General features: G+C 35.8%; 1 protein-coding gene across 6 annotated transcripts in view; it reads right to left on the reverse strand.

The window, feature by feature from the left end:
- Positions 1–27,511, reverse strand: part of C1H8orf34 (chromosome 1 C8orf34 homolog) — a 151,453-nt gene that overhangs the window by 26,581 nt on the left and 97,361 nt on the right. For all 6 annotated transcript variants that reach the window (XM_068187177.1, XM_068187169.1, XM_068187151.1 and 3 more), the window contains 3 exons: positions 27,340–27,475; positions 10,235–10,320; positions 5,236–5,306 (listed from right to left, as the gene is read on the reverse strand). In XM_068187177.1, coding sequence (XP_068043278.1) covers positions 5,236–5,306; positions 10,235–10,320; positions 27,340–27,475 — 293 coding nt within the window. The remainder of the gene's footprint in view (positions 1–5,235; positions 5,307–10,234; positions 10,321–27,339; positions 27,476–27,511) is intronic.

The following is a 27,511-nucleotide window of genomic DNA, read 5'->3' on the forward strand; positions in this document are numbered from 1 at the left end:
CAAAACAAAAAACCCCAAGCAAACAGAAAAAACCAAAAAAAATTCCCTCTTTATTGAACAATTTGTTTACAAGTGTCCCTTGCACTCTGGCCAAGCAGGTGGTAAGTACAGATGTTCTGCATGCAGTGGATTTTTTTTGTGCAATATTTTGTTTAAGGCTTCTTCATTCAACATGTACTTTCTACAAAGAGGTCACCTAATATTTAATCTTTCAGCTTCCATAATCTGTTCAAGGACATAAGGTGAGCAAACCATCTGATACTGTAAAAATACAAGGCTTCTCGGAGCTCTGTTACAATATCAGCTGCCACCTCTAATCCCCTCTTCCACACTAGGGCCTGTTCTGCTTGAAATGCCGTGTAATTGTAATTACAAGCTTTTGGCTTCCCGTGGCAGTCAGCCAGCAGAACATTTTACACTAAACTTTACACTAAAAAAATGGTACTTTGAGGTAACTTACACATAGTTTTTCTGTTTACAGGAAAGAGGGAAGGAGGAAATATGTGGTCACCTAGGAATCACATTTGTTTCAGTTTTTGAAATACAACCAGAATAATTTTTTTCTAAACTTCAGTTCTGTTTTATTTACTGTTATTTGGATTAATATTTCTGAATTTGTCATGCCCAAGAACACAAAATTTTAGACACATAAAAAAAGGCATTCATTGATTTCCTTTTCTTACATATATTTTTCTAAAGTTCAGAATATTCTTCCAATTTAGAATTATAGTCTAGACTATTAAATATTTTCTAATAAGAAGATTTTTTTTCTGTATATAAAAAAGATCTGTGTCTAGTTTATAGATTTTGTCTGACATAAGGGAGGTCTCAACCAAATAGGTCCAGGGCATGCAATTCAATATACTTTCCTAACTTCTTGCAGGAATTATCATTTATTTCCCAAGAACCTTGATATTATGCTTTTCTAACCATCTTACATTCTTAACTTCCCTGACAGTAGTTAAACATACACATTTGTATGTAAAATGTACACATTTTTTTTTTTACTACCTGTGGAAGAGCTGAAGTAATCTAATTTAAACTGTTATTATTTTTATAGAAGATTTAAATTTTTAAGTTAAAATCTGAAATTTCACCTCTAATTGCCTGAATTTCTACATATTTACAAAATTCAGCTTGGATTTGAAAACATTTGTAACAAAACACAGCAATTTGAATATAAATATGTTCATAAATCTCTAATTTGAACATAAATATGTATATAAATATAATATAAATATGACCCTTATAATTCCTACTACCACAAAGGTGCACTGCTGTTGCTCCTGATGTGGCAGTGCAATCTTAAAAGAACTATTTAAATGAATAATCTGCTAAATGCTAAACAGGGACCCCAACCCAGTAAATAATTTATAGATTTAGTTAAATCTGGAAGTTTGGATGATTTCTGCTGATTATACTCAAAAAGTAATTCAGTTACTTCATATTATTCTTCCAGGGGAATAAATGGGTAAAGCTATGAAAATTTCTAACAAATAGAACTGAAATAATGTAACATTGTAATATTATTGTACTCAACATATATTGACAGCAAGAATAAAGGCTTAGTTTTTCCTTGTGCATGAAGCTTAAAGTCATTTTACAAACTGAGTTAAAGAATTTACACACGTATCACAGAAAATCCATGTCTGTATTTCTTCTATGAAAGCAAATTAAATGTTTCAAAGCAGTAGGGAATACAAGAAAAAATATTTAAAACAAAACACTTCTATAAAACATTTTATTACAGTATTTTTTTGCACAGTAATAAAGAGCAAAAACCAAAGGCACATTCATGCAGAAACATTTTTTGCAGTTGGACAACTTTTTTCTTCCAGTTTCTGTTGCATTTGGATTGCTTTGCCCTACATGGATAATTTACAAAGAAAAATATACCTTTTATGTGCATGTGCAAGGCAAGATTCACAAAAAAAAAACCCAAAAACTAAGCCTAAGTCCTCTTAGATCCAGGTGGTAAAAGAAACAAGTCAGAGAGAAGGCAAAGGCTACTCAATGTAATCTGCTCAGTGGTTGTGCCCTCGTTCTATCTGTTAGTTACTGTAAAGCTAGCAGCTTTCTCTGACACCCTGCTTTTCCATTTCTGCTGGAATTCCAGGCCACTTAAATTTTTCCTATTATCACTTCTGTATTTTCTTAGAGTCTTATTTTACTTTATGTTTCTGGAAATGTTCTAAACATTTGGCTAGCAAACTTTGTGTTCAGCACAGTGAAAAAATCTCAAGAAAAAGACTGCATTTTGCCTGGCACTTTTCGTTACAAAAAATATTTGCCAGGCAGTAAACTAGGATCTCTAAGGATGTTTTGAATATTTGTTTCCACTTTGAATTCTTACAAAACACTTGGGGAAAGTGCTGATTCCTGTAAATACTTCAACCAGCTTTTTGCCAGCTTTACTCACTTATTCGCCCAGAATGCCTTGTTTGGGGTTGTGCAGCCCTTAAAATCTAAGTTTTTGATTTTTCAAACATTAATTCTCTTTATGAAAAATACAGCATAGCAAAATATTCTATTTTAAAAAGTATAAATAAAAAGATCTAACTACATAAACCAGGGTTTTCAGAAAAAGAAAGTAAAAATATACAAAACTGCAGAAAAATCATAATATAATCATAGTGTACATTACATGAACCATGTAATAGACATAGATGCTGCCTATCTCTTTTGAGTACTAGTAACCAGATTGTTTTAGGATCCACATTAAAGTTCTTGTATGTGGTTTCATACATGGGACATGAAAAAAATAACCCAAAGGCTTTTTCTGAAAATCATTATGCATAATTCTTGCTGTTTTGTCCTACAATTTTCCTCAAAACACTTACCCCCTGAAGGCCAAGGCACCTTTAAGGAAAAATTTTCAAATATACGTAAGCAGAGAAAAAATTATATAATCATCTATTTAACTAGCCACAAACACAAATTAGCCCATTGGAATGCAGCACCAATATTAAACATTGCACACCTTGAGCCATGTCAGGATTTTTTACATGTAATACGCACATTTGAGGGAATACCATGAATCAATTAGTCAAATTTATGAGAAATGTCTGATCAACATCTAATTCTATTTTTCCCTCATCTTGCATCTCATAAAATATGTAAAAATCATTCAAGTCATGAGAATACAATTTGGTATTAATTCTGAAGTAATTTTACAGGAATATTTCTTACTGCTTTAAAGGATTGTGGAAATCCATTGCAAGACTGCATTTATCTACACAGCCTTCCTATGAGGCATCTCAATTTTATCTCTGTATTTTGTATGTCAAGATTGTCAAAGAATAAGTCTCACTGAAAATTATTAGGGCAGCATGGAACAGATCTCCCCTTTGGAGCCCTGAAAGGCAAGGAGAACAGTTAGTTCCTTTGTTTCTTTTTGAAGAGATACAGACAATGTGTTGGATAGCTGAATTTTATTTTGAATATCAAGCCTTTGTAAAGAGACAACAATCAGCTAGTTACACACTATTTAAGCAAGAACACTAAGACACAATACACCAAAAATAAAAAAAAAACCCCAAAGCGTATGAACTAACAGTAACTGGCTCCTTAGAAACTTAGGCAAAGTAGTTTTTCAAGAGCTCAAGAATGTGAAATGATCTGCCTTTGCCCTGAGGAGAGGATGGACGGGCAGAGCAAGAGCTGCAACTGCTCTTGTCTTCTTTTTGCAGCGCTGGTAATTACAACATCAGCCAGCTTTCAGGGATTCAGCCCAGGGAACCTTACTGCCTCTGGCAGTTCCATCCTCCAGGCAACCTTAAATAAGCCTGGAACTACCAGAGCATGAAATGAACACAGGTATGTATTGTTTGTTTGCTCCTAAGCCTGCACAGAGCATACATGTAAAATTCTTCAGCTGAAGGCTATACCTTTCTGTAACCAGATTTTGCTAATAAGCATAAAGAACTGTTGCTTTCTTTGTAATTTTTTAAATGTAATTAAGTTCATTTGTTTCTCTCTCCCCATGTTACATGTCTGCAGAATTACGAAATCAAACTTTGTAGCTACAAATCCAAATCAATAAGAAAATGTGAGTTCAGAAACTTCTGCAAAATTTATTTTACCCCTCTGTTTACTGGTGGGAAGCAAAAAGGAGGTTTGAAAAAGAAGCTCCAAGCAATGCCAGCTGAAGTTCTGTTCTTTACTCTTTTTGCCCAATATCAGCAAGTGCTCTGTGAGGTTCTTGCACTCCAAGTTCTCAAAGAGCTTTAGGAATCGATCTGGAACTCCATATCCCTCAACTGCTTTGATAAATAATCTGGTTGTAAATACTTCATGTTCAATACTATCTAGCTTTATTCACACTTGCCTGAAAGACTTCAAGACCAACCTGCATTGTCATTTTTCTTCTTTCTTTATATTGCCCATTTTTTCCTTAGCTAACAAATAATGAGCCCTTCTTTCACTTCCTATATCAACACAAAAGTATGCTAAAAAGCAGTATTGCTGAACAGACTGAACAGGAATTAATATGTCCTCTTAAACTTGTCTAAAATTTTGCAAAATTGAACAACTACTGTAACTTTATTTGCCTTAGGGAAAAAAATCCCAATCCTTTTTTTAACCTATATTCAAACTCCTGGTGCAATACTAGTAGCATCAAAATTATGATTATATAATTCTTTTAAAATTATTTTACTGCTGGTTATGTTTTCCACAAACTGCTTATCTGTAGAGATTTTCTTAAGTTTCAAAATAAAAGAACAGATGGAGATATTACCAAGCATAATATTTCATTTTTTAAAAATATACAAATGAACTAGCCACACATTTAACTACACTTCTCTTGTTAGCTTTCAAGCAAATAGTAACAGAAATCTAAATTATAGTTGAGATATCACAATTTCATATTTCAGGGCAAAATTGTTCTCTTCAATTTGTAAAACTGAATATTATCTGGTAAAATTAATATTTGACTAGCATTTAAAAATATACAGAATATACATAAAATTACTGCACTTCCAATGGGCAAGCCCAACAACATGTGGTCTTGTAGATTATAATAATGTATTTCAAAATACCCCCTTTCCTAGAATGAAGAAATTCTAGGAAAAAAGCAGAGAACTGAAAATTCTGAAGGGTTATGTAAATTACGTTGTTTTTTTTTTCTCTAGGATGACAGTGCTGGCAAACACAACTTTTATATCTGTGCACAATCTGTTTTTTATGAAATAAATTTTAAAAATTACAGGATTACCCATAAGGGAAGGTACTTACAGATGCTGCCACTTGAGAAGCACTCTGAAACTCAATATCTTCTGTGAGTGTTTCAACCCCAGGTACTTGAGCTGTTCCAAAGAGGTACAAGAGAAATGTAAATCACTCTAATCAAGTAAGTGTTAGTCACTTTGAAAATTTAATGCCTAAAAATTTACTGCTGGGAAGGTATATGTGGATACTGTAAATGTTCTACTTTTCAGTTACACTTCAATGGATTATAATTTATGTTTTATTTTAATTTACAACCTTAATGCAACATGGAACAGTGTCTCCAACATGACTAGAGTGATAAGCAAGCTTTCTTCAGCTGCCAAGATATCTTCTAGTTCCTTTATTAACTTTATTATTTAAACTAAATACTGTTTACCCTTTACACAAATAAGTAGTGGATCTCCAGCTTTAATTAAATGAATAAAATTATATTCAATTAATTCAGTTAAAATTCCTGAAGGATTTGGTCAATTCAGACAACATTTAAAAGCCTTGCAAGTATAATTTTTGCCCATATTACCACATTTTTAAAATGACAGAATTTTGTGAGGAGTGTAAAATGTCTCTTTGTTGATTAAAACAGATTTTATGCAACACTGTCAGAGAAAGAAATTTCCAAGTAACATTCTATGCAGTTTCACTCTTTGCCTAACATTCTGCTAAGGCACTTAGATGCTGCATCAGCAGCCTAACAAAAGAGAATGTCCTGATCTTCCCTATGTTCTGCATCAGCAGCCTAACAAAAGAGAATGTCCTGATCTTCCCTATGTTCTGCTGTTATTCAGACACATAGCAGGGAGGTCCTTATGTTTCCAGAACCCAATTCGTTAAACATCTCAGGCTGTACTTACTATGAAAGCAGAACTTACTGCGAAGCATAGCAACTGTGGTTACCAATTCATTGCAAACACAAATTGATGTGGAGGGCAAAGAGGTGATGATAACGGAAAGTTGTGGTCAGGGAATTGTGTGGGAATTGAGAGATGATGCCACACTTTTGCCATTGCCTTATCTAGTTCTCAATACTAATTTCCACATATTTGCATCCTTAATTTTTTACCCTGGTCAAGCAGTTCCACCCAGAACAACACTATATGTGTTTCATATGTTCATGTTTTTATTGAACATCCCCAATTCCAAACTTGTCCTCTACATCCTAATGTCTCTTTTGAACTTTCTACTATAATGACACTTAAAAGGGGAAAAAAAAACCGAACAAAAATAAACAAACAAACAAACCAGAAGCCAAACACCCCAAAAAAAACAGTGACTCCTGTTTGATAGGGAATAAACTACTGATTGGAAATTTGCTCTAGCAAAATTTATTTAGCAAACTATTATATATCACAATATAATCTGTAGAGCTGTAGATGCAATAGCACAATAAAATAGGAAATACCACATTCACACCGTGGCACAGTACCACAGAACCAATTATCTTTGGTCCAACATTATTCCAGGTGGAGTCACAAAAGAAACAAGTCTTTGCCCACACCCCAGAAATATGTGGAGTTGCACAATACATGCAAAGAAACTCACATAATAAACAGCTTTTCACAGATATTTGAGGAGTGGTTTAGAAGTTTTATACTTTTCATTTATCTTATATTAGGAGATTACTCCCTAATACATTAGTGCATTTTAAACTTCTACAAGAATGCATAGACTGCAAAAGCTGTATTTGCAAAAACATCTTCTTTTCCTGCCTTATATCATGGCTTCACTCGAAGGGTAAGGTACATTTCAGCAGAAGAGAATGAAACAAGTGAAACAAGGTTGTATGGTACTTATAGGAAATTGGGAGTAAATGAACAATTATCCCTAAGTGATACTATTTCTATATATCTAAACCCCCACCCAAAATACTGAAGTAGATTGCTTCTACAATCCCACCAACCTGAAAAACACATTGGGGGCTGTTGGATGTAGCTTTTTCTGGAACAATTCTGTTGTAGTGTGTATCTTTTGAAGCCTCTGCAATTCTCCCCATCTACCTCTACAGAACAAGAGCAAGCCTCAGTGGAGAACTGACCAAAGAGACAAACCAGACAAGCTTGGCACCTACAGGGAAAGTTTGCTGTGCAGTCATCTATGCTGCTGCTTCTGATCAAAATCAGAAATTATTATTAAATTCTATTTATTAGATTCTATTAAATTATTAAATTACTATTAAATTCTTCCCTTAGTTCTTTCCAGTGAAGTGGTCTAATGGAAAAGGGAAACATTTTTGAGAGGTATAGTTTAGGACAGTGAAAAGAAACTGCATCTCTAAAGTGCCTTGTGTTTTTCTATCTTAAGACCTGATTCCTACCTCTCATTTTTACTACTTAGATCAAACACAAGTCTGTCCAATTCAGTAGGATTATACTACAGTGAAATCAGTGTAGTGGTTAATTAGAACTAGATCCAGATTGTCAGTGGAGTCAGTATAGTGTCTGAGGCTGCACATGATCTTCTCACATAAGCTCCTGCATTGACTTTAGTAGGTGGAATTGCTTAAAATGAGGTTATTTATAAGGGCTGTTTGATCACATATTCTGCCAATTCTGAGCTTAGTTCATCTGAAATTCACAGGAGAGATGTTCCAGATCTAACAACAGAAATGGATCATTATTTAAAGAAAGCTACTCTCAACTTTGTTGTGCATCAGCATCTTGCTTGCTTATTCTTGAATGAATGGTTTGCATCAGCACTTCCCAGTGCACTTTTCCCTCATTAAGGTCACTGGTACTGATAAATAGCAGAACATAAATTCAAATAAACCTGCTAAGTGAAGCCTGCTAGTCACTCTTTCACGATGTAATACATCTGTAAGAGGACATAACTAAAAATTCAGTGCAACAATGCCTTGGTTACTCAGGGTTTTTTAACAATATCTCTATGAAGCATTTTTAATCATCCTCTCATACATAATATTTATTGGAAATAAGTATTGGATGCAAAGAGAGCAAATATTGTGCTGCATTTACAAGAAAAATTGATAGAATGGGCAGTTGCCTGAGTTCTATGTCTGTTTATAGTCTGTACCTACTTGTGAAATCCAGATGTGGTTTTTTTTTCAAATTGAAGTGTAGCACTAGCCAACATTTTAGGGAAAAAAAGACCCAACCATATGTTAAGAAACATTGAACATTTCTGAGAGCACCTCTTGACAGAAATTTGGCATTACCTTACTACTGACCTCAGTCTTTTCACCCAAGAGGCTTTGTTATTTTCTAGCTACATGACTAACATGCTCATATATATTCATAGACATGAGATAGATGTTTATAACAACATGAATATCATTTCCCCACCTACCTAAATTTTACTCCCTGTATTTTATTTAATGTGGTGTTTTGTAAAGAAAGCGTCTTCCATCTTCTCTGTAGCCATACTGATTGCAAAGTATTCAGAAGCACATGAAGTGGCCGAAGGTAGAACAGCTGTAGCACTTCTGTGCTCCATACTCTGTGACCATGAAAGATCCAGCTCCAATATTACACAGCATCCAGTACTTTCTGATAGTTTCACCTTCTTTAATCCTGGTGTCTCTGCCACTTAGCAAAACCTAACTGTTTAATTGAAGCCTGCAATTTCAGAAGACAGCATGGCAAAGTGGGCATATTTTCACTTCAGGAGCAAAGGTACACAGGAAGGAAAATGGAAGAATGAGACCTGTTCAAGAATATTTTGTGAACTGTAGAGCTTTTTCCCACATGTCTGTCTTACCCATCTATTTGCTTCTGCTGCAATAATCTCATGCATGTATTTTCCCTTACTTAACCCAAGCAAGCCACCATCACCTCCCTTTCTGGGAATCACTCTCACAATAGAATTTTGCATTCCTTTCATAGGGCTTGATTGAAGTCACCAGTCTGAGCATCTCTTGCTGACAATCTTTGTGAAGATTGTAAGGACATAATGTTTTGAGATTCTGAGTGTCCTATTACCTTTTCCAATTAGGTGATCAATGGCAGATAAAAGGAAAAGACAATATCTTGACTGCATGAAACCACACATTCTCACAAAACCAGTTTGAAAAATTTATCTTTAAAGACATATTCGTTACTAATGGTTGGTTTACAAATGAGGCAAGAGAAATGAGTGAAAGTTCAGGTTGCTGTGATACCTAACAGCATATTAGCATATTAGACAGCAGACAGAGAGTAGGATAATTTAAAAAAATACATTCTGGGGGGTTTTTGGTTAATTGATCACCTTAGCTAACTTGTCTATAGCTGCTGAAGACTACACTGCAAATCAAACCATAAAATTTGTAGACTTGGCTGTTTTGGACCAACATTAAGGGAATGGACTGAAGGATTTATCTTTGCAGATTCTCTGTCAAAACCTGTATTTCTTTCTCTCTGCATTACAGTAGCAGCTAAGATAAAGATAACCTTCATCAACTTTATCTTTCATAGGAAAGCTGCGCATTCTGTGGAAAGATATCCCTTATGAAGTGCCTTTTTCAACATTTCAGGTGTTACTCAGTTCAAAAACCTGAGAAGAAATTGAAATAAGCCTGAGTGTCCTGACTGCAGATTAACCCAACATATGAACATGTTTGTATGAGGGGAAAAAGGGTTTTTGAGAGTTATTTCATAAACTCTTTATTTCTACTGTAAATCATTTGAATCATCTGAATGCATGTGTAGTAATAAATAAAATATTTCAAAGACCATTCCTTGGCATAAAAGCAGCAATGAACAGCCTATGTCTATGCTATTAAGCTGTTTTAAATGTTAGTGTACTAACATAAAATCTGTCTACTAAGAACAAATTCTGGCCAAATGCACCTCTCAAAATAAGTCTAGAAATTATTGTGGAGTGTTAATTGGCCATGACAAAAAATATGTTAGTGGCTCCTTGAACATATTTAAAGTGTAAATGATTGAGTTCAAATGCCCAGGATCACTCTCTTGGAAGTGTTTTATCTTTTACAGACATAACCCCTACTCTCAAATTCAAGATGCTGATGTTTGAGATTTTTTTAGGAGCAGCAAATATTTTTATAACTTACCATCAGAGTCTGACACTGCTGGCTCAGATGCCTGAGATACCATGGAGACATCTTCTGGCCTTTCTGCCAAATTATCCCCTTGCAATCTAAATTGTGGAAAAATGCAATGAAAACATTTGAAATCCTATTCAATGGATAAGACACAGAAGAATATAATCCCTGGCTACATACCCTGCTTACAACATTGCCCTAATTAAAAGAGCAGCTTTGCTGAAAAGCCCACACTCATGGTTCAATCATAACCTGGACTGTCTAGTAACCAAAACTAGCCTCCAAGGAACAGCCAACTGAATCCTAGCTTATGCATTTTTATAAGTCTTGTTTTACAAAAGTGGGGGTTTGGTGTGCATATGAGACTGCAAGCTTCCTTCCCTACCTTCAAAAATATTTTAATTGAATCGGACTGTACTGGATGTCCATGCCCATGTGTTGGCAGTGCGGTGGCCTTGGTGAGGAGAGGCTGGTGCTGCCCTGAGCCAGTCACAGGTAGTTCCATCTGGCTCCAAAAAGAGCCATGGCAGGGCATGGCTGAGCTCTTCAGCCAAAATGGTGGCACCTTGGAGGAAACACAGTTAAGGAAGAGCCAGCCACAATGCCACACAGGCAGAAGAGCAGGGAACAGGAAGACTGGGAAACAGCAGAGGACACACCAAGGTCAAAGGAGATGGTGATCCATACTCCGAGCAGATACTCCCATACAGCCCATGGTGAAATGCCAAAGGCAATATCCCATGCAGCCCCTGGAGGACCAACACCAGGCCAGATGAGTACATCTGGGATGGACAGTAGCCAATGGAGATCCCACACTGGAGCAGGTGAAAAGTGGGGTGAGGAAGGAAAGGCAGAGAGGACCTGTAATGGACTGACCACAAACCCCCATTCCCTGTCTCCCCTGCACTGCTCAGTGGGTGGGGAGAGGAATCTGAAGTGAAGGAGTGAATTTGAGCCCAGGAATGGGAGAAGGAAAAGTGTGGTTTTAATGTTTATCTTTTAGTTTCTCATCACCTAAACATATTTTAATTGGCAATAAATTAAACTAATTTTGCCCAAGTCAAGTCTGCTTTGCCCATTACAGTAACTGGTAAGCAATTTCCCTGTCTTCATCTTAACCCACAAGCTTTTACTTCCTATTTTCTCCTGTCATCCTGCTGGCTGGGTAGGAAACTGGCCCTTAGCCAAAGTTAACCCACCACATGGGTTATGTATGCAAGAATATTTCCTCCTCCTTTGTTACTTGTTAAAAGGAAAATACAGTAATTGTGGCAGACTTTGTCTTCAGGCTTTCCCACTGCACTAGCTGACTGCAATGCCTTGACAGCAATTTATACAAATAATGTGTGTATCTGTTTTTTTCAAATGAGCATCCCAGGAGTCCCACCATCCTTCTCCAGGCTCTTATGAATCTTGAGTACAACTTCTGCTCTGAAGAAGTGCTTTGTAGCTCTAAATGCAATATAACTGCCATTTACATAAAGGTTATCTTACCTTGGATTTATTCAGACATGAAAAGAATAAGAAAAATGCAATTCAATTTTGCAAAGCCCAGGAATCATAAAAATGCATTGAAGTAAAACCTTGTGGAAAGAAATAACTTATCTCTTGGAAGAAAAAAAAAAAGTTCTTTTCACTCTGTATTCTTACTCTCTGCAGATATTTTATACTAAGCTTGAAATTGACCTTTGAAACCAAGTAGAACCCCCTTATCTGCCCTATCTAAATTTCACATTTTATGATTCTCACAGTTATCTAATATAGATGGATCTTAAAGTCATCTGTTTGTACTCCTCAAAACCATTTCCCCAACAACCCCTCCCCCAATTACTTTTATCTCCTTTTATTGCCCCTAGAATGATTTATGATGGAAAGGAAAGCTTAGTGTAAATTCATAATATTTCTTATCTAAGGTGGCAGATCCATAGAACAAACTCAAGACAACAAAATGTAAAAGTTAGAAGCTGCAAACCTAATTTTGAAAATTACTTCTATGAACCCTTTATAGCTCTGTACCTGGATTCTAATGCTCTTCTAATGCTCTAGTTGCTGATTCTTTAAAAGCCTAGCTTGTCAAACAGAAGCAAATTACTTTGCATCCTAAAGATATTCAAACAGGGAGAAAACAAATTGCAAATGAAATAACTATGCAAAAAAAAGAAGCTCTCAAAAATCACATAATTTTCCACTGCAATACAATTCACCCATCCTCCTTTATTACATACATATGCACATTTACTGCAAACACATATTCAGTCTTAGAAAGATATGCATGAAATTGCAGGAACCAGAAGTGAGACACAATTCTCTCCAGCCATGTTGGTAGTTCATTTATGTTTGACTACAAGGAAAATTACTCCAACCTTTTCTGCTTACATTACAGTCATATAAACACTATCTCTAGAAGTAGGATCTGCTTCTTTTATCCCACCAGAATTTTCAATATTTTCTAATATGTTCCCATTCTGAGCTTCAATAAATTCAAACCAGGCATGAATAACTGAAAATATTCTCATCTTATTCTAGAATTTAGATATAATTCAGTGGCCCTCTGCCTCATGAAGAACACTCAGACACACAGAAATCTTTTCAATGTATCTAATCAGAAAATCCATTTCATACGATATTACTTTGTAGGAAGAAATGGCTGGGGTACTGTGGGGATGGGTGAATAGGATGTTTGACATATCCATACCTTATTTTCACATCCAATTTTCAATTTATGTATGTATTTCTTACATACAGATTCATATCAGAATAGATTCTCATGAAACTCAAGCAACAAAAAAGTCAGTCTTCTTGCCAAAAGAAGTCTGGTACTTGGACTATTACAATTTCTCCTTCAAAAGTAGTATTATTCGTAAGACATCTCCACAGTAAAATGAAAACACTTAAAAACTCTTAAGCAGAAAGAAGCATTCATTAGAAAGACACATAACTTTAGAAGAGTTACCTAAAAACTACTATCTTACTAACACTTGACGGACTACTTCAGCTTTTAACCAAAACATTATTTCAGCTATTAATTACTTTAATGTGAGTCTAAATTTGATACCTGATAGCCAACATTTTCTTTCCCATATCTGTTTCTTGTGGGATTTCTTGCTTAGAGGACATTGTTTCAGTTATATTAACCAGCTGCATGTTGGAGCTTCAAGAGCTACAAAAGCAAACAGCCTACAGGTAAATATTTCAATTTTCTTTGACCCCAAAATGCATTCCAAGAAAACTGTTAAGGACTTCAGGACCAGAAATATTCTGAATAAATTCTATAGATTTGGTGCAGAAGCATTATACGGGGTCTATCACTACAAACAAGCTTATGGATCATGAATCACAGTCCTCCTGCCAGTATGATTTGAAAAATATGATACACAGATTCATGGAATGGGTCAGATTGGAAAAGACTACAGTGAGCCTGCTTGACCAGACTCATCCTAGAACACATGGCACAGGTGTCCAGACTGTGGACAGACAGTTCTTGAATATTTCCAGTGAGGGAGATGTCACAACCTCTCTGGGCAACCTGTTCCAGTGCACAGTCACCTGCACACTAAAGAAGTTCTTCCTCATGTCCAGGTGGAACTTCCTGTGCATCAGTTTCTGCCTATTGCCTCTTGTTCTATTTCTCGGCATCACCAAGGAGAGCCTGGATCCAGCCTCTTGAAACCCTCCCTTCAGACACTTGTAAACATTGATAAGGCCCCCTCTCAGTCATCTCTTCTCAAGGCTGAACTGACCCAGCTCCCTCAGCAGTTCCTTGCAAGAGAAATGCTCCAGTCCCCGCATCACCTTTGTAGGCCTTCACTGGACCTGCTCCATGAGCTCCATGTCTCTCTTGTTCTGAGGAGGCCAGAACTGGACACAGCACTCCAGAGGTGGCTTCATCAGGGCTGAGTAGGGCTAGAATCACCTCCCTCAAACCACTGGCAATGCTCTTCCTAACGCATCTGCAGGACGCCTTTGGCCTTCTTGGCCACAGGAACACACTGCTGGCTCATGGACAATGTTGTCCACCAGGACCCCCAGGGCCTTCTCTGCAGAGCTGCTTTCCAGCAGGTCAGCCCCCAGTCTGTGCTGGTGCAGAAGGTTATTCTTCCCCAGGTGCAGGACCCTGAATTTGCCTTTGTTGAATTCCAGTTGGCTTTTCTCTACCCATCTCTCCAACCCATCAAGATTAGATGCAGGACAAATTCCTACCTGGGAACATAATACTTCTGAGGACTACATGGGATTAATAAAAATAATTACAAACCTAGGTACTTTCTATCATCAGGGCCTAAGGAGAAGGCATAAAGTATTCTAAAAATTAATAAATGGAAATGCTTCGGATACCTCATAGTGAGACAGATTATATCTAGTATTTGTTCTTTGCATAGACTATTGATTCAAAGTATGTGTATTAATAATTGTCTGGTGCTAGTTTGTAATAGAGGTTGTACTTACTATCTGAGCCAAATAAAATTCAGAGGGTGATTGTCACTTACACACAGAGAAATTTAGATTATATTTAAGTTAATGCTATTTTGACCTATTCTTCCAGAAATATGTCACCAAAATCCCATTCTATTCCTTCCTAAAATGAACCAGCAGAAGGGTTATAATTTTTAGACAAAATCTCCTTTAATCCCAAATAAACAACTACAGGCAAGAGTTATATAATTACTGTGCATGTGGCTGGCCTTCAAATTCTGGTAATCTTTATTTTTAAACATAGCAAACTAGAGCTGGATAACTGTGCTCAAAATCTGATGTTCCCTAGAAGTGAACAACAACAGAAACTGAAACTCCACTTAAGAAGAAATTCTGAAAACCTGCTCTTTCAAGAAAATACAAATGCTTCTGCTGACTTTTTAGTAGTGAAGAAAAATTCCTTCAGGGGCTCCAGGACAGTAAAGAGCACTCTCCTAGGAGGAGGGGGAAATTGCATGTCTAAGCACTGCAGCTCCAGCCATTCTCTCTGCTTTGCCTTGTGTCAGCTAAATTTTGTTGAATCTGAATAAACACTGTAAAAAATTTTGGTTTCTGTGAAACATTATTCCTGAAAACACACATTTAATTGGAAAATTCCTGATCTCCATTGCTAAAGACTCAGTTGACTCCTTTTAGCTGAATACGGTGAGAAGTAGTGGAAAGTTTGGTAAAGAATCCTTAAATCATTCAGCAAAAAGAGCCGTAAAGTTGTTTTCATGATCAGCCAAAACAGGTGCATATTTTGAAGGGCACAGCAAAAAGGTTCTCTGAAAAACAGAGATAGTGTCATGTTTGAGTTAGAATCTTAAGGAGATTTTGACTTGTTGAATCACTTATTTTCCTTAAATTATTTCAAAGTAGATTACCCATTCTCTTGAAAAAATCCTACCAAATACTTCCATGATTTATAGTTAGTTTCTTTATGAAGTAGTTATTATTTTGGATCAGAAACTCTATTATGCATTTTACAAGATTAATGAATATCATGAACTTATTAAAAAAATAAACTTCTACACATAACACAATGATGTTCCTTCATCAGCCAAAGGGAATTTTAGTCAGAAATGAGAAGAAGGATAAATTTGACTTATTGATCTTTCTTTTTTTTTTCCTCCAAATCACCTGCTTCCTTTCTGTAATTTAAAACTTCAAATCTACATCTAACCTTCTCTGATAGCACTGTAATATTGAATTATAACTTCCCTAGGAAAAATACATAACTCTAGGGAAGTTATAGCAACAGAGATCAGACAACAAAAGCCCTGAAAGGCCCCACACGCTTTTAGGTTACACTGAATGTTTCCTTGCACCTTTACCTAGCAACCTCAACACCAGTAAGAGTATTTCAAGCTTCATAATCATCTGTCCTGACTTGCCTATAATAATGAGTTTACTTCATTCTTTGTTCCCAAACATACTGATCCAAACTCTGACCTCATGTACCTTGACTTACTGACTCCACAAATGCTGCACTCTCTTATATTGCTGTAAAATCCAAAGTTTTTTCAGCACCTAAATATAAAGCCAGGAATTTCTGACTTATTTAATTTGTTTAACTAATGTCTTTTACAAATATAAAATTATTAAAACTGTGCCAGAAAAATTCCTATTTTATTCACAGGTACAGAGACACAAAGATATCAGTTTTCCAGTACAGATTGTACTGGTTAATAATAGTGGTGAAATTATATTAAATAAATATTATAAAAAAATATACAGGCAAAAGTACTCTTCAGCTGATAAAACTCCTCATCAGCTTTAGCTACACACACTACCTTCCTAATGAAGATTAGATTTTTAAAAAAAGTTTATATGATTTTTAGATCACTGAACTGTAGAAGAAAAATGCCTTAGATCTATAGGAGGAGGATCCTCTAACATAGGATTGCGAATTTGGTGAGCATTGAGAGTGGCTGCCACCTCTGAAGCAATAATAGAAAAGCTCTGTAGCATGTTACCTTGTTATATTTAGAAATCAGTGCCATAGTTTCTGTTTTTACTCTACACTGAAATACAGGAATCATCTGCATTGAAGAGAAACAAAGCATGAAGACTATTGGATTATCCTGCAGAACATTACCTAGGAAGGCAGACATTTCCAATATTAAACTATAAGACTATGGGATAAATGCAGATATTTAATACCATTTCTAAATAAAATGTAGGAATATATGCTTACTGACACAATCAGCATGTTTTCCAATGGAGATTTATAATTCCTTTAAATCCACTTTAAAGAAGTGATGCAAGGCCATCAGGCAGGAAGGAGTATGTTGTTAATACCAGGAATTCTATTCATGTGAGATATACAGCATTTATATTATTTGAGTTTCATCCTGATCTAAGATACAGTTAAGCTAAAATAATGAAATAACCAATAAATAACCAATACCATTCAAACCACAGTCTGTTTCTTGCTTTTGCAATCACTTTCTTAAGGACATAATTTCTCAGTGCTTAAACTCTGAGAAATAGTGTCCTTAAGAAAGTGAGTGCATCAGGACATAGCAAATTATTTGTAAATTCATAAAACCAGTAGTTAAAAATGGATTTTGGTTGACATTCATTCTCCTTCTGCAAATTAAACACACTATTTTCCAGTCACTCTTGGGGTTTTTGTGGAAAGTTTCCATGTCATCAACAGTTAATGCACAGCATAATGTTTTCTGCTGGTAATACAAGAATATACACTTGCTGAGCAAAACTTACACATTGACACAGCCTGCAAATTAATCTTTTTTTTTGTGCTGCTTGCCTTTCCAAAATGTCTGAATGCAGGTCTTTGTGCCTTTAAATAAGTACACTCTGCAGCTATTTCTGAGGAGAACCAAAAGTGGAAATATATTTCCCAGAGTAAGGAATCCATAAAGAGACTGAATTATCTAATCCTTTTACAAGATGGGGAATTAGGCCATTCTTATGGCAATCTTTTATCTGCTTCTGGCTTCAAACCATTATCTCACAGGAGAAAAATTACAGTCTTTGTCAGTCTTTTCAGACTTAACACTCTTTCTTCTCCTGTGAACCATTTTTTTCGAGGACTTGTGAAAGAGTTTTGTGTGTGAGTGTGCATTTGTGTCTTTAAGAGCTATATTAAACTGCTATCCAGAGCCTCAAATTACGACCAACAAGCTTCCTCAAGCTCATGATCTCCTGGCTTCCGCCCTCTATCTTTTTCATCCAGAAGAAACTTCTGTGGCTAATATACATCACAGTGTTGTACAGAAACCAGAAAGATACTCGAAACATTGCCATAGAGAATTAGCTTGCAAAGCACACATCAAAGAGAGCAAAGGAAAAGAAGGGAGAAAAGCTTGGTAGAGCATTTGTCTTTTTAAATTATTGAGGGGGTTAAATGGATGCGTAGGGGAAAAGAGAAAGAGATGTCTTGACAAGATCTGCAAATGAAAGACAGAATGAAGTGGATTTTGCCCTCCATAAAATTGAAAGAGAGCAGAATAATTTTCAGGACCAGCAAAATAGTATTAATTTCATATTCAAATATGCTCTTACTTCCTTCATTTTTACAAATCAAGACTAGGACATTAAAAAGGCCTAAAAAAAATCCTTTACATCTACTGTTCTTAGAATTTGTCCACAGCGGTTTTAAATGTGCACCAACCTGCTCAAACAAGTTCTCTCTTTAACAACCAGCCTTAAAAAAAATAGGTGCTGTTGAACAATAGCTCTTACAAAAGATAGTCTAGTGACATGTCACTAATTCACAGCATCTTATGCTGCACTCTTCCTGCAGAACCAAAACCACATATTAATACCCTGTCAGTTAAGTTTATCTCCACATAAACTCGGTGTACTGCCATGCTTCCAAAACCAGATTTATCATGATAAGGTGTACGTGTAAGATGCAACTCAGATGCAAAATGTACCTGGTGCTCAGGTTTCAAGTCTAAGTTTATTTTCAGTAACATGTAAACACTTATCTTTCTTCAACAGACAAATGGAAGTCTTCCATTACTTTTATGCTGACTGATAGCTATTTAAGTCAAAAAAACCAAGTCTACCTCTCCTGTGCATACTATAAGGAAATAAAATAGCTGTTAAATCTAACACAGAGGGAAATACATCATTTGAAAACACTGGTCCCTTCACAGCTTATCATAATTTTTGATAACAGATGATATTTTTATTATCACAGTACTTTCTGGAACTTCTGATAGGACTGAAATTATTGCTTGGTGAACTTACCAAGTGGGAAATTAATGTAAAAAAAAGGAGGAAAGTAGTCTGATCTTTCCAGGATTTCTGTCTAAGCACTTCATGTAAATCTCCTGTCTTATATTGTTGCCTTCCCAAGACACTGTTAAGATTTTGAAATTAGAGAGACTTTGGCCATTCTTTCAAAACATACATTCATTGGGAGTTTGCCATGAAACTAATTAAGGTTTAGGACTAAAAATTATACCATCTTGCGCATTTCAGAGGTCAAACTTAGATACATGAGCTCAAAAAAAAATTCGAAATCACACAGATATTTTCTATTTTGCATACAGTAAGATGTTCTAAAGAAACACAAGACAGTGAGAGAAAAAGCAAGCCAGTGTGTTACTCTTAAAACTTAGCAAGTCAGCCTACCAAATCTTAAAAAAATTATTTATGGTCTATGTCTCTGATAACCATGAGGGCCAGTAAAAATATTTTTTTAATTATTTTCTTCTTCAATGTTTTTCTTTTGTTTTGAAAGCACAAGCTACCAAAGTGTTTCACCACTCCAGGAAAGGAAAGATAAAGTGATTTATTTTAGTTGTACTGAGCACTTACAAAATCAAAAGACAATGAATACACTATTTTGGTTATTTATGCATCAAAACTGGGCAAATTAACCACTGCCCAAATGCAACTCATTGAAAAAGCAATGTGAATATTTACTTTTTTTTTTTTTGCCGCAGCTTACTGCTTTTTCTTTTCCCATAATTATTTTTGTTTTTCTACTTTATAAGAAGTTTTAACTAGCCAAAGGAAAAATATGGAGTTTGTTTTCAATTTTCCAAAGTGAAAGGAGATTTTTAAATGTTATAAAGCATTTCCATATGGAGTTTAATTTACTTGTTTGCCACTATTAAAAGGAAAAATATGCAATAAAACATTTTGTTTAGGACAAAGTCTGTGAAGCTGGCACAAACAAACATGAAGAAAATTCAGCTCTTTTAAACAAAAGGTCCAATAAAACTAAGGTTACAAAAAAATAGATGAAGGAAAAAAGAATGTAAAATAGAGACATGAGTCATCTAGAATGCTTAGTATTTTCTGCCCTATAAGAATAGACACTTAGAAATAGTATGCAGTCAGAAAGATAATATGAAATGCATGACAGAAAAGAAAAAAAAATACGTATATGTAATCAAAACTTTTGATTTAGATTTGAAGACATAAATTTCCTCAAAGTTTGTACATGAATCCTAATCACAGAATTTTCCCGCCAACATTCATTCTGTACCAACCACCTCTGCTTGGAAACACTTTTCCCCCTTGGTACTTTGAAGTAATTTGTTCCCAGGTTTCAGGAAAATTAACAAAGCAGAAATTTCTGCCAGAAACTGAGTCACTAAGCTGGCCTTACCACTGCTGGGCAGACATACAAAGACTATTCTTTATGCAAATACATGTACCAAACCACACATATACCTGTGCCCATTCCCCAGTATTACATCATAGTGTACAGAGTCAAATAAGGCATTATATGGAGCACTTGAGAGGTTATTCTTTCTGACATATCTGTGTATTATTGATTAATAATATCAGAGTTTATAAAGAAAAGCAAGGAGTTATTTTATATTCACTGTGCTCAAGTTTAGTTCTAATTCCATCACCTCTTAACACTGCTGTTAAAGGGATGATTATAGCTCATGTAAACATACCAGAACCAACTTTAAGTTAGCATTTGCAGATTTCCTTCACAGAGCAGTTGGGACAATTCACGTAGCAGCTAAGGAATATTTGCACATGCAGAACTTTTCCTGCTAGAATGCAATGCAGACATAGCCTTTTATTACAACACCCAGGCAGCACACGCTGTTACATGTGGTCAGGATAAGGGGAAAACAGTCCATGGAGTTTCAATGTCATTTAGTCTTGCATGCATTTTCATGGTATTACTCCCTTTGAGGTGACTGATGCCAGAATGCTCCATTTGGGAACAAAATCTTACAGTCTGACTTGAACAGCAGCAGTCTGCTGAAAACAGAGCAGACGCATCTACTGTGATGGCTTAGTCTAATTTGGCAGAACATAAATCTAGACCAAGTGCCAAAAAAATGCACCAGTAGCAAAAGTTATATCCTTTCTTCTTCTGGGACCTATGGCATCTATAGAGGGTGCCAGATGTTGACACTTTTTCACCCTATCCGATTAGCCTCTATCCCAATGTTGCATGGTGCAGTATCCATTCCCTGACACCTTTCCATCCCCAGTTCTAGAGTTATTTTGGGATTACATGCCTGGGCAAGGTCGGAGAACCCATCTCATTTCAAAACACAAGTCAGCTATACCAACAGTTTCTGTTCAGGGAACACAATGACAATGAGAGCAGACTGGTCATAAGCAATAAGGAAGGGATTTGTGCAGGGTAGAAGTAGAGGAGGCTCAGTAGGCTTCCTTTCTTGAGGAAATCTTCCAGAACTCCATCACCAATGTCTGTTTTTTAAATGTAGTCTTTAATCAGTATTTATGATCTTCCTCAGAGGGGTAATTAATTTCATTATTTTTTCTCTTTGTTGTCTGAAGTTTCAGGAGTGTTGTCTGGGTACAGTGCGTACAGTAAAATAGCTTAGTAACAGCAATTTCTTCCCTCTTTGCAGCCATCAGCTTTTCTGCTTTTGATAGTTAAACCAGATTCTGTGTCAAGCTTCAGACTATTTTCTTCACAGCTCATTATCAAGTTTTCCACCAAATGCTCCTTTATGACCTCAAGTCTCATTAGTATTGTCAGAGCTTTGTGGTACTGAGATAAAGCACTTCCATACAAACTCTAAGATTATGAAACAGTTGAAGCTAGATTAATACCATAGAATTCCTCAGCCAACCAAATAATTCCTGTTCTTTTCTAGAGATATATGATGGCCAATTCAAACAACAGTTACATAGTTTCCACCATTAATCTGAAATTATGTCAAATTATAGCTGGCTCCTTCATTTCTTTTGTCTCCTCCCCTGTAGGTTCCTGGTTGTCAGGGCTCTATGTCATGAAGATCTGCTCAAATTCCATTGACATATTGCAGAGAACTAATATGTGATTCTAAATTTCACTTAGCACCACACAGTTTATATGATTATATCCCAGGCATGCATGGACATAGTGGAGACTATACTGTAGAAAACCAAACTTTAAAAAATCCAAATTGTTAATGAAAAGGTTACTGGTAAATAAACAAGCTAACTTGAAGACCATTTGAAGGACAAGTCATCTTAAAGGTGTAAAAGTCACAGACGATGAACAGGGTTAGGTTTCACAGGCAAGGCAAACTGGCATGAGAATTTTTGAGTACTTTCTTCAAACCAAGTTTTCCAAAAATATCTATAATGGCAGCATGCACAGAGTACCTCATTTTTTCTATATTAACAGCTCAAGGATACAAGTTACTACACTTGAACAGTACTCCACGTCCCAAGGCTGAGAATAAGAAAAGCTCCATTTTATTTTTTTAATGTATAGATGTACTTTGTTTATATCTATATTTTTGATTCCTCTAATATTTTAAAGGCCTCACTACACTGTCCTTTTGCTTTAGCTAACCTTAAAATATTAACTAAAACATTGCATCTCAAACCTACATTTGTATGCGACTAGTGTTTCTTCCCAACATTCTTGTTCAGAAGCCTCCAAGCTTGTGGCACAGTATGTTTTCTATAATCCCATTTCTTTTTTAATCACATGCAACCCCTTTTTTGTATTCTATTGATGTTAAAAAGAATGAATGCAGCCCTCGCGCTATTAAAAACAAAAAGCTTCTTACTTTCAGGAATGCATTGGCAAGACTCCACAAGAACAAGATTTAACTTTTGAGCATGGCAGTGGGCATACAAGGCTAATGGGTGGTCCTTAAAAAAAAGAAAAAAGAAAAAGAAAACCCCCTGTAATTCATTCAATAGTACATTAATATTATCTTTTACCTTATGGTTGATTAAATTCTTGCAAAACGCTCAATGTGCAAGTTACAATACATATGAGAAATATGGAACTGGTGTTTGGCTTTTACAAATTGTCATTTCAATATCTATTTAACCCACACAAGTTTTGTTACTGTGTGAGGATGTCTTATAATGCATTGGCCAAATCTGAAATGCATTTGTTTTTCCTGTATGTGAGAAAGGATTCACAAAAACATGTTACAGAATGAGTCAGTCTATTTTAAAAGCCACTCAGACCAACTGTGCCCTTAGACAAAGAAATAATTATTATAAACATTTTACTCAAATAATCAAAATCCAGATCCATTTTAGCAGAAGTGTCCCTCCTAATTTTTCAGGCTAAATAGAAAAAAGCAACCCTTCCAAACACAGGGTAGGGTTTTTTTGTAGCCCTTTTTCTGTATCTATAAACCTTGTTTTGTTCCACCTTGTGAATGATGTCACCCCTTTATTTAGATGACTTAATATGCTACTTAACTTGCCCTGTAGTCCAAGAGCAGCTATGGGAATAACATTGTTCTGGTAGCTACTTCCCCATTTGAAAAACCTCTTAAAGCTGTTATCCATCTGCATTTCGCTCATCGTGTGTGAAACATCTATACAGAAAACAGTAAGCTCTCTGTTTCTTACAGTTATATGCCAGACTACAAACCAATTTATACTCCAGTAGAATTAACCCTTCCTTTAATTTCTCATCTCCATCTGGGGAGTTTTTTGCAAAGGTTTTTTTGGGTCTTGGTTGTTTTGGGGGAATTTTTTTTGGTTTATTAAATCATAAGCTGTGAAAACCAACTTGGTATGATATCTTAAAAGAATTCCCCATTTTTATTTCCTGGATATCTGGGTGGAGACCTTTACCTTTTTAAAAAACTACTGACCTGGTCTGTGATAACTATCTACCTGTTTATTATCTGAAGATGATTGGTGAAATTATCATGACTGAGGGTTAAATATCAGTTTCTAAAAAAAGGTATAAGTTTGGGAGTTTTATTCTAGTTCAAATTATGTTAATTCTCAGTCTCATTTCTTATGATTCACAAACAAGTTCGTACTTTTGTCTAAGAGACTTAGGGCAAGTGAGAATATTTTCCCAAATGCTGTGTCTCAACACCATTGCAGGTTTTCTCCACAATATAAACTTGATTTAGTTTATCTTGTAACAAAATTGGGTTTTTTCTCTAACTATAGTCACTTCCATTTGGCATTCCTTTTTTGTGGTACAAAGGGAAGAAGCTAAACTGGCACTAAATTAGGTCTGATCACAAGTATCTCAGCATGGAGGTTTAGTCCATTCTTCTCACAAGTCATTGCTCTCATTGTAGGAAGCTCCAGAAGCTATAGAAATATAAAACATATAGCTGCACCCTACTGCAGGTGGTTTTATGGGGCATACAAAATGAAACCAGCACTCTTCTCAGGCTAAGGTAACCTACACAATAACCAACCTAATAGCCATAGACCTGTTCACTCTAACCCTCAAATAATGAGAGAGAGCGCTAATGATCTATGGCAAGCAAATGTAATCTTAGAAGCAAGAGCATCCAAAACTTACACACAATTTTAGTGAAGAAATAGGGTGGAATTTCAATAAGAATATTTGTCCTTTCCAGGTGAGATACAAAATATTAAGCCAAATTAATTAAAGCTAGTACTGAAAAACTCCTTCAATTGTTTAAATAAACATCTCTTAGAAAAGCTCCAAGCTTTCAAAGAAAGCAGGAAATCTTCTGAAGGAGGTGTCATAGAAAGTAAATTGAGTGGAGAGTAATGAGAGCAAAGCATTTAAAAAAAAATAAAGCAAGATTGAAAGAAATCAATTATGCAAATGCATGAGTAAAATTCAACTTTTTTTCGGAGCCAAGACATATGTTTCCTAATATTTGGAACTTTGCCAATTAAATTTCAAGTAAAAAGTCATATTTCGTCTAACGACAGCCAAAATACCTTCAGCAAACCTAATCTGGTAATCTGACTTGACAAACCCTATTATCTACACAACACCACTGCCATTAATAGCTCAATTCATTTCAAATCACCTTTTACAACTGAAAAATGAGTAACGTTAAGAAGAAAGATACCTGTTTAATTGTAACCAAAAGCATGCATGCAACCAACAGCTCTTATTGACTTATTTTTAAATTGTATTCAATCATGTCTACAACCAAATCATACAGTATTCATATATACACTGTACAGCACACCAGAATACTTAGAGAATGGAATATGAATACATAAAAGTATAATTTCTAAAACAAATTAATACTCTAAAAGATTCTGTATTATGACCTTACATTAAATATTAGCCTTTGTCATAACAATGGAAACAAAGGCCAACACTGAGAAACTGTATCAGTGAGACGATCCAAATACTCAGACTCTAATTTTATAGCACAGTATTTTCAGTGACTATATATATAATTGACTAACAGACAATCTAATTGCTCGTGAAATCAAACAGGAAAAAAACTGTCTTCGTGTCTTTAAAGGCACTTGTTTCATGCAACTGTACCCCCTACTTCATCAGCTGCAAGAAGGTTCCAGACTAAACCCCTGTGAAGGAACTGAAGAGAGAGCTAATTGCACTAATAACTGTCTTGAAGAGAAGAAAGTTGTCCTCAGTAAGAAGGAAGGAATGTTCCAAAAGAATGGATAGACTTTATCACCTTGAAGAAAAAAATGCTAGTTTCCTCACTAGTGAATACAACAGAAATACCCGCTTGTCTCTTTTGATTTCCCTTGCTCCTGAAGAGATGGTCTATTTTTCTAATTCCTCCAAAGTTTAAAGAAACTGCTAAACTGCAATGAGAGTAAAAAGAATCACAGTCATGAAGGTATCACCCAGTTCCTCACCAATTTCCTTAAACACGGTAGGGAAATCATTGAAGGTGCACCAGCAAAATAAAGCATTGTTTTGTATTCTCTGATAAGTGAAGTGACAAAAGGGATTTTTTGAGATCTTTCTCTCTCAGGTCATATTTTAAAGGGCAGAATAGTTTATTACATGCAGTTAAAGAACAATACCAATAGCCAAGGTTGCTAGGTTTGGCTCAGCATCTGAGCCCTTTGTTCCCTGGTGTGCAGGATTGAGAGAACATATAGTATCTTGGCACCTGCTGTTAGCAGCTACTTAAAGAGAATTCAAAATTTAATTAACCTTCATAGTAATCCATAAAAATGTTATGTAAGCTCAGAACTTCAGAATTTAGAGAATTTAAGGTTTCTATATTCCTTACCTCTCTACTTAATCCATGGACAACAGATCCCAGGTGAAAAAATGTGCCATGCTTTCATGTAGGTAGTTGTTTGGAAACATTTTACAACATAAGCAATTTGTTTGTATGAATTGGGAAGAATCCCATGACACACGTTTGCTCTTTCCTTAAAGCATAAGGCCACACTGCTGACAAGCAAAACTCTCTAGAATTACAAGGCCATCCAGTCACTGCTGCTCTGACAGTACTGGGAGGTGAATTTCCCTGAGGCTCCACAGCCCTGCTAGAGAGGCTATTGCACCAGTGATTCAGTTTTGCCTCCCGTAGTTGTACTTTCAGAGCATCAAAAAATGTCTTGAAGCCCCTCTGTCTACACAAGAGCTTTAGAAAAGTAGTAATTTATGAGCAAAATGGGGAAAAAAGTAGAAAAAAGTAGGGTGGCATATGGCCAAACTTTTGACTTAATTTCACCACAGGTTGCTTTTTATTTACCAGTGGCTAATCCGCTCTCAAACTACACAATGGAGCAGCCATTGGCAAAGGCAGGCAGATAAAATTGGCATGCCTCTATATTGTTCTTGTTAATCTGAACCATTAACGGAAGGGTGAGAAGGCTAGTTTTGTCATTTAAACAGGCTTAAATCCCTTCTCCAAATGAGCTTTTGTCTACATAGAAGAATTCATCCAGGAAATTTAAAGGGTTTCTGTTAGTGTTGCATTCTTGAGTTGACTAAGCTACACGAATACTAACCTGTTTATCTGGTCTTCATACTGTAAATGCAAAAATTATTGCCAGCTGTCAAAACCAAAAGGGGCTCAACCTGACTAAATTATTTCTCAGAGGTGAAACAGGATGAGATTATAAAGTGCTAAGAAGCAACTATTTGAAATCCTGAACTGCACCTGTGCAACTAAATCTCCATTTATACAGGTGCTTTTCAAATTGGATTTGAACCCTCAAATTCCCTGATTCATCCCCCAAAAAACCACAGAAGCTCAAATAACTAATGAAATTCAGAGACGGAAGGGCTCAAAATAGTTTCAAGCTGTGAAGCAAGGCCTAAGACTAACTATGTTCTTTGATTCACTGTCGATGTGACATATCAAGCATAAACATATGTTGCACAATTCAAATGCCAGAGGTTACAGGGTAGCCAGTAGCTAAGTATTTTTTTTTTTTTAGCACAGGAAAGGTCATCACCTGGTCCAAAAGCACAAAGCACAGCCAAATACCTAGAGAAAAAAAGTATCAGTTGGCATGATCTGGTTTTGTTTCGATTTTACCTGGCACATCTTGCACATATATTCAATGTGACCTTTGCTTGAGGCTCAGCCGTATGAGCACTTCGAGTTTGATTGAATTTGCTCCCAGAAGACACCACACTTGTGACTCCTTCCATTCTGAGATCATCAAGATCCTCTGCAACAAGACAGAACGATGGGATGAACACATGAT

This window comes from Anomalospiza imberbis, chromosome 1 (genome assembly GCF_031753505.1).
Source record: "Anomalospiza imberbis isolate Cuckoo-Finch-1a 21T00152 chromosome 1, ASM3175350v1, whole genome shotgun sequence".
Lineage (NCBI taxonomy): Eukaryota > Metazoa > Chordata > Aves > Passeriformes > Viduidae > Anomalospiza > Anomalospiza imberbis.